Source organism: Bufo bufo, chromosome 9, assembly GCF_905171765.1.
Source record: "Bufo bufo chromosome 9, aBufBuf1.1, whole genome shotgun sequence".
NCBI lineage: Eukaryota > Metazoa > Chordata > Amphibia > Anura > Bufonidae > Bufo > Bufo bufo.
The window spans coordinates 3,739,954-3,752,178 of NC_053397.1; the positions used below are offsets into that span (position 1 = coordinate 3,739,954).

Consider the following 12,225-nt stretch of genomic DNA (forward strand, 5'->3'; position numbering starts at 1 on the left):
CTTCTCATTTACACCAGAAAGTTCTATTCCCGGTTCACCCGTCCTAAGAACATTCTTCCAATACCCTTCTGGCTTGTCCAAGTGACCTTCACAAACTGCAGACGAGCAGCAATGTTATATTTGGAGAGCAGTAGCTTTCTCCTTTCAGTCCTGCCATTCTCAGCATTGTAGTTCAGTGGACTCCTAATGGTGGACTCATGAACATTAACATTAGGTAATGTGAGAAACGCTGTTTGGTGCTTAGAAGGAACTTGGGTGACCTTGCAGACTATTACACGACCTGCTCTTATCGTGGTCTTTGTCACTTGACCACTCCTGGGGGGAGGAAATAATGGTCAGGAATTTCCTCTATTTGTACACAATCTGTCTGACTGTAGATTGGTGGAGTCCAGACTCTTAAGAGATGCTTTTAGAACAAGCCTAATGAGCATCAACAATTCTTCCTCTGAGGTCCTCAGAAATCTCCTTTTGTTTGTGCCACTTCCACAGCGACGTGAAGATCAGACTTTGATAGATCACCCGTTAAAAACAAGATGCCTGCTCACGCCTGATTCACGAAGACTGGAGTAGGGAACAGCCCGGGAGCTTACACTGAGCTTGTCCATAGGCCAGTCACTGACTGAGGTCGGGAGAGTGATGTCACCCCTTCTTTTTGTCTGTATAGGAAAGCACAACATGCTTCACTCTTAGGTTACAATCACGATGTTGTAGCCCTCCGCAGGGCCTCGTCAATGGTATACGTTGGCAGACCAGGAAAACTGTCTTCACGTATACTGCAAGGGATACACTGACTTTAATGGGTTAAGTGGAGCTTAAAGGTTTCATCTTTGGACTCCGTTTTGGCCTGATGTCCATTCCTTTCCAGCAGAATAATGTCGTGGACGGAGCTAGAGAGCCGGAAAGGAACAGAAAACCGGTCAAACAGAGTCCAAAGATGAAAGCGTTAAACACCTGCTGAACTCCAGCAGATCCTGATGCTGCACAAGACAAATATCTTATGGAGTGGGGCAAAAAGAAACCTGCCTAGTGTATCAGTGTAGGTCAGAGGTTATTCTACTCGGATACATTGTAACACACCTTCAGATGTGTAATCAGGACTTAGGTCTAGGTCAGTGATAGGGAACCTTTTAGAGACAGAGTGCCCAAACTGCAACCCAAAACCCACTTCTTTATCACAATGTGACCTAAATACCACAGTCCAGTATAGTATGTCTTCCATGTATTTATCATTTAGCTAGAATGGCCTGCATTCAGTGCGCTGCCTGGGGCCGTGCCTAGTGCGCCCTGGGGGGCCGTGCCTAGTGCGCCCTGGGCTGCCTGGGGCCGTGCCTAGTGCGCCCTGGGCTGCCTGGGGGGCCGTGCCTAGTGCGCCCTGGGCTGCCTGGGGCCGTACCTAGTGCTGATGAAGGGCAGGAAAACTCTTATGGCATATTGCTACACCATATATTTTTTCCAGGGTGCGGGTGCCCACAGAGGCCTCTGAGTGCCTCCTCTGGCACCCGTGCCATAGGTTCGCCATCACTGGTTTAGGTAGAGGTTTCCATTCACTGACGGCATGCAACTCCTCATTGTGATTGCCCTGGTAATAAAGATGTCTTCTTCCACAGCTCCGCTCGGAGGGCCGCTTCTTGAAGACTGAACAAGGTCTCCTCATCCGGACTCTCCAGTTGTCGGACACCGGCGTCTACCACTGCACGGCCACCGAAAACAACTTCAAGCACACAGTAATGCGTGTCCAACTCCACATTCTGAGTGCTGAGGCTGTTGCTGCCGCTCTTCTTCACCCTGAAGCACCAGCTGCCGTTGCATCTCACCCTGCTGGGCCCCCAGGGGCCTACGATGATCTAGTGCAGCTTCTATCCCAGCCGGAGATGGGACTCATCAACCAGTACTGCCAGGGATACTGGCGCCCATCAGGCTCTGCTCACAGTGACACCAAAGATCTTCAGGACCAGAAACGAGCGAGGAATCGACGGAACCACCCGCCCACAGAGGAGCTGCAGACATGAAGGGGCTCAGGCTGCGGCAGGCCAAACCCCAGCCTCCTGACCCCTACATTGCTTCTCCCTCAGACTAGCCCCTATTTTATTTTTACCCCCAAAAAATTTTTAATGAGTAAAAAACTATAAATATATAAATATCTATAAATGTAAAGAACGTCGGAGGAGTTGCCTTTCAAGGTCCCTCAGAATTATTTATTGGGGGACGCAGAAACTCCCAGTTTGGATGAGGAGGTTTTTCCTCGGGGCAGTTTCTTACACTGCAGCATGTGAACAGCTTCATCATATGGAACTTGTTGCATTTCCTGCAGAACGTCGCAGCCTTAGTCCTCGGCTGCACATTGCACCTTTCCTGTATCATGACCACTGCGCGGTGAGCAGAGCATTACCTCCACTGCCTGAGGTCCAGCTGCTCTGCAGACCGCTGCTTCGCTGAGACGCTCTGGTTCCTGCACCAGCCTCTGCCTCCTGCCTTTCTTGTACATATATTTAGCGGCCTCTGAGCTGCACGGACGTTTTACAGCGCCGCAGCCGCTCCGCCTGGTGACTGCTCCTGTCCTATAAGCTTCCATTATTTTATGTCATGTCTGATCGGTGGCTGAAGCTTCCATGATCCGCCCTGGTGCTCCCATCATGCTACATGGGAGAGTGCTGCACCTGGAGCTGCAGAGCGGGCCACCTAGAATGGCAGTCGGGGGGGCACGGCGGGCCTTCTGCTACCTTTAAGTCTTCCTTATTGTCATTGCTTGGTACGATTAGCATTAAACATATGAACCTGATAGAAAGACGGCGCCGAGGGTGACAAGATGGACGGTGGTCTCCTGACATCTGTATAATAGGGGGGGGGGGGGTCACATGTCCTTGCTAATGGGAACAAAATGGCGGACCATGCCCTGATGTCTGTAGGAAACGTCTTCAGAGATCCAGTCAGAGTCTGGGAACAGGGACCATGAATCGGGGCGTCTGAGGTCACCTGCCGCCATGTGTACTGGTTGTAGATGATGGACTGGTGTATGAGGGGGTCATCGGGGGCCCCTCTGTATTGTGCTGTGCTCTATGATGCTCACAGGTACAGGGTGGGACCAGGACTTCACCGCTGGCGCTGCCCGTCACCCTCCCGCTGATTGTCTGTACATAGATGTAAATGAGAATGTAAGTATGAACCGTGCGGTGAATTCTCTCCTGTGGATGAACACAATACAATAAACACTGGCCTGTTTTATACAAGGTGACTGATTTACAGCGAGGGGGAGGGGAGGCGTCATGGTGTCCGGCGCCTCGCAATCATAACTCTGACCCCGTCCTCCATTGTCTAATGAAAATCTCTGCAGCATTTCATGTACTTTGTCTTCCACTTCTCCCTTGTGAGTTCCATGATCTTGCTGTCAGTGAATAGAAACCTTTATGGTTTACATCAAGACTGAAAACCTGTCTCACAGCTGAGGGTTTGTCAAAATGTATTAGAGACAGTTCTGTCGTGGACTCCAGGGTAATAGCGCTTACATGCACTAATACATTGTAACAGGCCCTCAGCAGTTTAAGCAGCAATAGGTTAGGATGGAATTTCAATTTCTGTTTGTCAGTGAATGGTAACTTTGTTTTTGCAACCATGTCTAAAATGTCTACATACAAGCAACATTATAGATCTGTATGTAGTGAGCTCCCCCTAGTGGTGGCTGTATAATCTGTATGTAGTGAGCTCCCCCTAGTGGTGGCTGTATAATCTGTATGTAGTGAGCTCCCTCTTTTGGTGGCTGTATAATCTGTATGTAATGAGCTCCCTCTAGTGGTGACTGTATAATCTGTATGTAGTGAGCTCCCTCTAGTGGTGACTGTATAATCTGTATGTAGTGAGCTCCCTCTAGTGGTGGCTGTATAATCTGTATGTAGTGAGCTCCCTCTAGTGGTGACTGTATAATCTGTATGTAGTGAGCTCCCTCTAGTGGTGGCTGTATAATCTGTATGTAGTGAGCTCCCTCTAGTGGTGGCTGTATAATCTGTATGTAGTGAGCTCCCTCTAGTGGTGGCTGTATAATCTGTATGTAGTGAGCTCCCCCTAGTGGTGGCTGTATAATCTGTATGTAGTGAGCTCCCTCTAGTGGTGGCTGTATAATCTGTATGTAGTGAGCTCCCTCTAGTGGTGGCTGTATAATCTGTATGTAGTGAGCTCCCTCTAGTGGTGACTGTATAATCTGTATGTAGTGAGCTCCCTCTAGTGGTGGCTGTATAATCTGTATGTAGTGAGCTCCCCCTAGTGGTGGCTGTATAATCTGTATGTAGTGAGCTCCCTCTAGTGGTGGCTGTATAATCTGTATGTAGTGAGCTCCCCCTAGTGGTGGCTGTATAATCTGTATGTAGTGAGCTCCCTCTAGTGGTGACTGTATAATCTGTATGTAGTGAGCTCCCTCTAGTGGTGGCTGTATAATCTGTATGTAGTGAGCTCCCTCTAGTGGTGGCTGTATAATCTGTATGTAGTGAGCTCCCCCTAGTGGTGGCTGTATAATCTGTATGTAGTGAGCTCCCTCTAGTGTTGGCTGTATAATCTGTATGTAGCGAGCTCCCTCTAGTGGTGGCTGTATAATCTGTATGTAGGGAGCTCCCTCTAGTGGTGGCTGTATAATCTGTATGTAGTGAGCTCCCTCTAGTGGTGACTGTATAATCTGTATGTAGTGAGCTCCCTCTAGTGGTGGCTGTATAATCTGTATGTAGTGAGCTCCCTCTAGTGGTGGCTGTATAATCTGTATGTAGTGAGCTCCCTCTAGTGGTGACTGTATAATCTGTATGTAGTGAGCTCCCTCTAGTGGTGACTGTATAATCTGTATGTAGTGAGCTCTCTCTAGTGGTGGCTGTATAATCCTGTATGTAGTGAGCTCCCCCTAGTGGTGGCTGTATAATCTGTATGTAGTGAGCTCCCCCTAGTGGTGGCTGTATAATCTGTATGTAGTGAGCTCCCCCTAGTGGTGGCTGAATGCTGTCATGTAACTATGGCTATGCAGAGGGTTTGGAGCTCTGTATCGGTGCAGGGGTTGGATTTTTACAATGTTCTAATTACAAAATTACTGTGACTGAACATTTCTATGGCAGTTCTGGTTCTATGTGTTCTGTTCTGTGCGCTGGAGTCTGCTTCATTAGTCAGTGTTTTTCTTTCCCAGCATGCACCAGCCATGGTATGAAGTATTCAGATTTTGGGGAACCTCTTCCTGCCTGACCCCTGACACGTGTCTCAAAGATCAGGGAGCCCCTTTATTTCCATGGCTTTAGTGTTTATTGGCAATGTCGAAAGTGTCTTCACCGCCTTAGAATATGGCAGCGCCTGCGACCTGTGGGTTATAGACCTGCAATTCTGCAGGAAGACGCGGCTCCCTCCATCCTGCACTATTCAGCAGTTTTGTGCCGGCTTCTTCTGGATTACTGGAATCTCACTGTCTCTGAGGCGTACGGCGTTCTCTGGTGTGCCACAGACACTTGTGCCCTCCACTTGTGTCCTGGCACAAGGAGATGTGGGGAGTTGTGCTCCGAGTCTCATCCTGTGAAGGACCAGCCACCGAGCTGGAGCCGGATGAAGGTCCGTGTCCCCCCCCCACACCCCACAGGAACCCCCTCAGTACCAGATGGCGTTTCTTTTTTATGTTCAAAGGGATTTAGTGTCAGACTAATGGGGCCGCTGATCTCTGAGGAAAAGCGGCGACGTGCAGGGACAGGTCCTGGAATCCTGCGCGTCATGGCTCCACGAGAGCTGGGTCCCCAGTGCACGGGCCCCCAGGCTGTCACCAGATTCTCATCGTGCAATACTGTGTGATCACCGCCCTGTGGCCTGCACGGTTACCGGGCCCCGGAGCTCAGGCAAAGTGGGAAAACTGCGGCTGGGGAGCGCGGCTTAAGGGGGCAGTAACCACCAAATCACCAGGTCCCGCTCATCTATATGTATGTAGGTCCCAGGATGATGCTGGACTCCACACTGATACATTGTAACGAACCGAACGAGAGAGATTTCTACTGCTGATGTGTGTTCAGACATTATCTATGCTGACACGCTGTAACAGACCCTCATTTATGTGAGCAGGAGGTTCATATTCACTGACTACAAGCAGAGATATTGAAAACAATAAGGAATTAAAATGCAAATTACTTAGAAAGTTGCAGAAGTTTTGACGCCGCTGAGCTGCAGGAACATATAAATCTCACGTCCTCGGAGCCGCGTCTGTCTCGCTGCAGAACATATGGCGTCTCTGGTACGGACGATCCCTCGGGTCTTCACAGTCGCCAGCAATCTGCTCGCTCTCCAGCGAGATGTGAAGGATTGTGCTCAGCGCCATCCACACGAAGCAGGACGAGCCGCCATCCTACAGAGCACCCACATCTTCAGCACAGACGTTACCCATAGCAACCAATCCGGCTCCACCTGAAATGGGATCTGGGTGCTATGGCCAACTAGGCCAGTCTTCCTTTCCAGCAGTTTGATCTCAGTGGGTTTTAACACTTTTGCATTTTTAATTAAGATCTCTGCTCTGAGTAAATTGAAATTCTCTTGTTTCCACTAGAGGCTGAAAACCTAATACTTCTTACAGCTGAGGGTCTGTTACAGTTGTTTCCAATCCTCTGATGTTACAATGTAACAAACGATCAGGAGAGGGGAGAGGTTTGAGCGATACATTGTAATAAACCCTCGAGTCTAGTCTCTGGTCAGAGTCCCCCCTGTACACACAGGTTTCGCTATGTTCTACTTGCCGACTGTTTCCTGATCCGGCTGCTGCTCCGGGGGCCACCGTGCACGCATCATTTGGTAGCCACTTTTCTATTCACGAGTCGTTTCTCGATGACCCTTTAGACACATTTCGCTCACGTATTCCAGTGTTTGTAAAGCAGACTGGCGCATTTACACAAAGCGATAACTGGAGCACAAACGAGAAATCTACCGATTGTCGCTCATTGCTTTTACACGGCTCAATAATTGTGCGTTTTTTGCTCGATTTAATGATAATTTCCACGATAATCGCCTCATGTAAAGGTGCCTTAAAGGGGTCCTCTCACCTCAGCAAATAGCATTTATTATGAAGAGAAAGTTAACACAAGGCACTTACTAATGTATTGTCATTCTCCATGTTGCCTCCTATGCGGGATTCATTTTTCCATCACATTATACACGGTTTGTTTCCATGGTTACGAGCACCCTGCAGTCCATCAGTGGTGGCCGTGCTTGCACACTATAGGTAAAAGCATCGGCCTATGTGTGCAAGCACGGCCACCACTATGGACTGCAGGGTGGTCGTAACCATGGAAACAAACAGTGTATAATGTGATGGAAAAATGAATCCAGACAGCAAAGGAGGCAACATGGATAATAATATAGTAGTAAGTGGCTTGTATTAACTTCCTCTACATGATAATTGCCACTTGTTGAGGTAATCCCATGAATAATGTAGAAAATGACATCATATAGGACAGGACCATCTCTAACACAGTCTGGACCCGCCCTGCACCCCACATGGATCCAGAGATCTCCCCGGTCATTGCTCTGCTAGATTTATATCAAGCTGACAGCTCAGGGGGCGTGTCCTTTCTACTGCAGCTCAGGGGGCGTGTCCATACTCTCCCTATCACAGCTCAGTGGGCGTGTCCTTTCTGCTACAGCTCAGGGGGCGTGTCCATACTCTCCCTATCACAGCTCAGTGGGCGTGTCCTTTCTGCTACAGCTCAGGGGGCGTGTCCTTTCTACTGCAGCTCAGGGGGCGTGTCCTTTCTACTGCAGCTCAGGGGGCGTGTCCATACTCTCCCTATCACAGCTCAGTGGGCGTGTCCTTTCTGCTACAGCTCAGGGGGCGTGTCCTTTCTGCTACTGCTCAGGGGGTGTGTCCATACTCTTCCTATCAGCTCATGAGGCAGTTGTAGGATGAAACTGAGCATGTGCAGCCATCTTAGTGAGCAGGACAAAGAAATAAAAAGAACCAGCAGCAGGTGGCGCTGTACAGATAGATTGTATTGGATGGCTCAGGGGCCAGTGTGGAAACTAGAATATTTCTTTGAAGTTTTGAACTTCCCTTAGATCTTATGATCCGAGGATCGTGGCCATCATCTCTCATAGATATAGAGCTGGAAGTAACAGCAGCTGACATCTGAGGAGCTCACAATCTAATCCGCCATCTCACACACAGTGTATCACTCCCATCATCCTGGGCAGTAGAGGTGCCCTGTACACAGCCCCCCCCCCCCCCCCCCCCCATCTTTAAACTTCCGGCCTCTTCCTTTGATGTCTCGCTCTTTTCACCATCGCATGTGCAACGGGCGCCCCCTTCCCCCCCTAGGGCCCTCCTATATAACACGCGTCCCAGGTGTAGGAAATGCCGATTTGTATGTTGCAGCCTAAAATGTCTCTGTGTCACAGTGCTCCTACCTGGATACCGCTGGACCCCAGGCTTTGGCTCCGAAGCAATAAAGTCCAGACCTTGAGATGAAGTTCAATGGCAGCTTTACTTGAATAAACGTTTCTCCAAAACGGTTTTCAGGCGTTGTCTTGGTTCCAGCAGGCTTTAGCATGAACTGGCAGGCAAACTCAACTCTGCTTTCTCTCTGCTGTACTGACAGGCTAGCTTAGTAACTTTGATTCCTTCTTTGTGCTGCACTCCACTCTTTAGTCTGACTTTAGGTTAAGCCAGGGAACTTTCCTCCTGGCTTCAAGCTTTGGCCTCCATGTCCAGCAGAGGTTACTTTCACACTAGCGTTCGGAGCGGATCCGTCTGATGTTTCATCAGACGGATCCGCTCCGATAATGCAGACGTTCGCATCCGTTCAGAACGGATGCGTCTGCATTAAAACTTAGAAAATTTTCTAAGTGTGAAAGTAGCCTGAGCGGATCCGTTCAGACTTTACATTGAAAGTCAATGGGGAACGGATCCGCTTGAAGATTGAGCCATATGGTGTCATCTTCAAGCGGATCCGTCCCCATTGACTTCCATTATAAGTCTGGACGGATCCGCTCGCCTCCGCACGGCCAGGCGGACACCCGAACGCTGCAAGCAGCATTCAGGTGTCCGCTCGCGGAGCGGAGGCTGAGCGCTGGCAGGCGGATGCATTCTGAGCGGATCCGCCTCCACTGAGAATGCATTGGGGCCAGACTGATGCGTTCGGGGCCGCTTGTGAGCCCCTTCAAACGGTGCGCACGAGCGGACACCCGAACGCTAGTGTGAAAGTAGCCAGAGACTTGCCCCTACACACCTTTACCATAGCTGGGGGTAAACTAGACCAACTCTAACTGGTCCCCACCCTTCCTGCAGGAAGTAGGGCTGGCCCACTCCCCTACAGAGGGGGGTTAGAATGGAATGGTAAGTACAATTCTCTCTAACTATAACTCTGTTTGCTGCTACCTGCTGGTGAACCAGGCACATTACATGAACAGTTACATAACATTAGAAATGCACAGTGTGGAGGACCTGGAATAAATGCATAAGATGACATGAGGTTAGACCAATAAAGACAGTAGCAAGGTGCAGAAGTGGTAACACATGAAGGACAAAGATCCAGAAATCATTAGTGACCCTTCACCCAGCCCCCCGATATTCTGAACCCAATACAATCCTTACCCTTTCTCCCACCCCCCTAATATTCTGACCCCAATACAATCCTGACCCTTCACCCAGCCCCCCAATATAATCCTGACCCTTCACCCAGCCCCCCAATATTCTAACCCTTCACCTAGCCCCCCAGATATTCTGACCCCAATACGGTCTTGACCCTTCCCCCAGCCCTCTGATATTCTGACCCCAATACAGTCCTGACCCTTTACCCAGACCCCCCGATATTCTGACCCCAATACAATCCTGACCCTTTACCTAGCCCCCTGTATTCTGACCCTAATACAGTCCTGGCCCTTTACCTAGCCCCCTGTTATTCAATGCAATCCTGGCCCCGCTCATCTATCGCTGTTATTGGGGTGCTGTTGCCCCCCTGTTATTGGGGTACTTTCGCCCCCCCGTTACTATTATTGGGGTGCTGTCGCCCTCTGTTATTGGGGTGCTGTTGCCCCCTCTGTTATTGGGGTGCTGTTGCCCCCTCTGTTATTGGGGTGCTGTCGCCCTCTGTTACTGGGGTGCTGTGGCCCTCTGTTACTGTTATTGGGGTGCTGTTGCCCCCTCTGTTATTGGGGTGCTGTCGCCCTCTGTTACTATTATTGGGGTGCTGTTGCCCCCTCTGTTGGGGTGCTGTCGCCCTCTGTTATTGGGGTGCTGTCGCCCTCTGTTACTGTTATTGGGGTGCTGTCGCCCTCTGTTACTGTTATTGGGGTGCTGTTGCCCCCTCTGTTATTGGGGTGCTGTCGCCCTCTGTTACTGTTATTGGGGTGCTGTCGCCCTCTGTTATTGGGGTGCTGTCGCCCTCTGTTATTGGGGTGCTGTCGCCCTCTGTTACTGTTATTGGGGTGCTGTCGCCCTCTGTTACTGTTATTGGGGTGCTGTATCCCCCTCTGTTATTTGGGTGCTGTCGCCCCCTCTGTTATTGGGGTGCTGTCGCCCCCTCTGTTGTTGGGGTGCTGTCGCCCTCTGTTACTATTATTGGGGTGCTGTCGCCCTCTGTTACTATTATTGGGGTGCTGTCGCCCTCTGTTATTGGGGTGCTGTTGCCCCCTCTGTTATTGGGGTGCTGTCGCCCTCTGTTACTATTATTGGGGTGCTGTCGCCCTCTGTTACTATTATTGGGGTGCTGTCGCCCTCTGTTATTGGGGTGCTGTTGCCCCCTCTGTTATTGGGGTGCTGTCGCCCTCTGTTACTGTTATTGGGGTGCTGTCTCCCTCTGTTACTGTTTATTGGGGTGCTGTCGCCCTCTGTTATTGGGGTGCTGTAGCCCCCTCTGTTATTGGGGTGCTGTCGCCCTCTGTTACTGTTATTGGGGTGCTGTTGCCCCCTCTGTTATTGGGGTGCTGTTGCCCCCTCTGTTATTGGGGTGCTGTCGCCCTCTGTTACTATTATTGGGGTGCTGTCGCCCTCTGTTACTGTTATTGGGGTGCTGTTGCCCCCTCTGTTATTTGGGTGCTGTTGCCCCCTCTGTTATTGGGGTGCTGTTGCCCCCTCTGTTATTGGGGTGCTGTCGCCCTCTGTTACTATTATTGGGGTGCTGTCGCCCTCTGTTACTATTATTGGGGTGCTGTTGCCCCCTCTGTTATTGGGGTGCTGTTGCCCCCTCTGTTATTGGGGTGCTGTCGCCCTCTGTTACTGTTATTGGGGTGCTGTCTCCCTCTGTTACTGTTATTGGGGTGCTGTCGCCCTCTGTTATTGGGGTGCTGTAGCCCCCTCTGTTATTGGGGTGCTGTCGCCCTCTGTTACTGTTATTGGGGTGCTGTTGCCCCCTCTGTTATTGGGGTGCTGTTGCCCCCTCTGTTATTGGGGTGCTGTCGCCCTCTGTTACTATTATTGGGGTGCTGTCGCCCTCTGTTACTGTTATTGGGGTGCTGTCGCCCCCTCTGTTATTGGGGTGCTGTCGCCCCCTCTGTTATTGGGGTGCTGTCGCCCCCTCTGTTGTTGGGGTGCTGTCGCCCTCTGTTACTATTATTGGGGTGCTGTCGCCCTCTGTTACTATTATTGGGGTGCTGTCGCCCTCTGTTATTGGGGTGCTGTTGCCCCCTCTGTTATTGGGGTGCTGTCGCCCTCTGTTACTATTATTGGGGTGCTGTCGCCCTCTGTTACTATTATTGGGGTGCTGTCGCCCTCTGTTACTATTATTGGGGTGCTGTCGCCCTCTGTTATTGGGGTGCTGTTGCCCCCTCTGTTATTGGGGTGCTGTCTCCCTCTGTTACTGTTATTGGGGTGCTGTCGCCCTCTGTTATTGGGGTGCTGTCGCCCTCTGTTACTGTTATTGGGGTGCTGTTGCCCCCTCTGTTATTGGGGTGCTGTTGCCCCCTCTGTTATTGGGGTGCTGTCGCCCTCTGTTACTATTATTGGGGTGCTGTCGCCCTCTGTTACTGTTATTGGGGTGCTGTTGCCCCCTCTGTTATTGGGGTGCTGTCGCCCTCTGTTACTATTATTGGGGTGCTGTCGCCCTCTGTTACTGTTATTGGGGTGCTGTAGCCCCCTCTGTTATTGGGGTGCTGTAGCCCCCTCTGTTATTGGGGTGCTGTCGCCCTCTGTTACTGTTATTGGGGTGCTGTAGCCCCCTCTGTTATTGGGGTGCTGTAGCCCCCTCTGTTATTGGGGTGCTGTCGCCCTCTGTTACTGTTATTGGGGTGCTGTTGCCCCCTCTG

At 50.6% G+C, this 12,225-nt stretch overlaps 1 protein-coding gene across 4 annotated transcripts in view; it reads left to right on the top strand.

The window, feature by feature from the left end:
- The window catches only part of SEMA3F (semaphorin 3F), a 59,244-nt gene extending 55,899 nt beyond the window's left edge, over positions 1–3,345 (top strand). For 2 of the 4 annotated variants that reach the window (XM_040406896.1, XM_040406898.1), the window contains one exon: positions 1,608–3,345. In XM_040406896.1, coding sequence (XP_040262830.1) covers positions 1,608–2,009 — 402 coding nt within the window. In that variant the 3' untranslated portion in view covers positions 2,010–3,345. The remainder of the gene's footprint in view (positions 1–1,607) is intronic. The other 2 variants (XM_040406897.1, XM_040406899.1) reach the window with 2 other exon arrangements.
- The last annotated feature ends 8,880 nt before the right edge of the window (positions 3,346–12,225 follow it).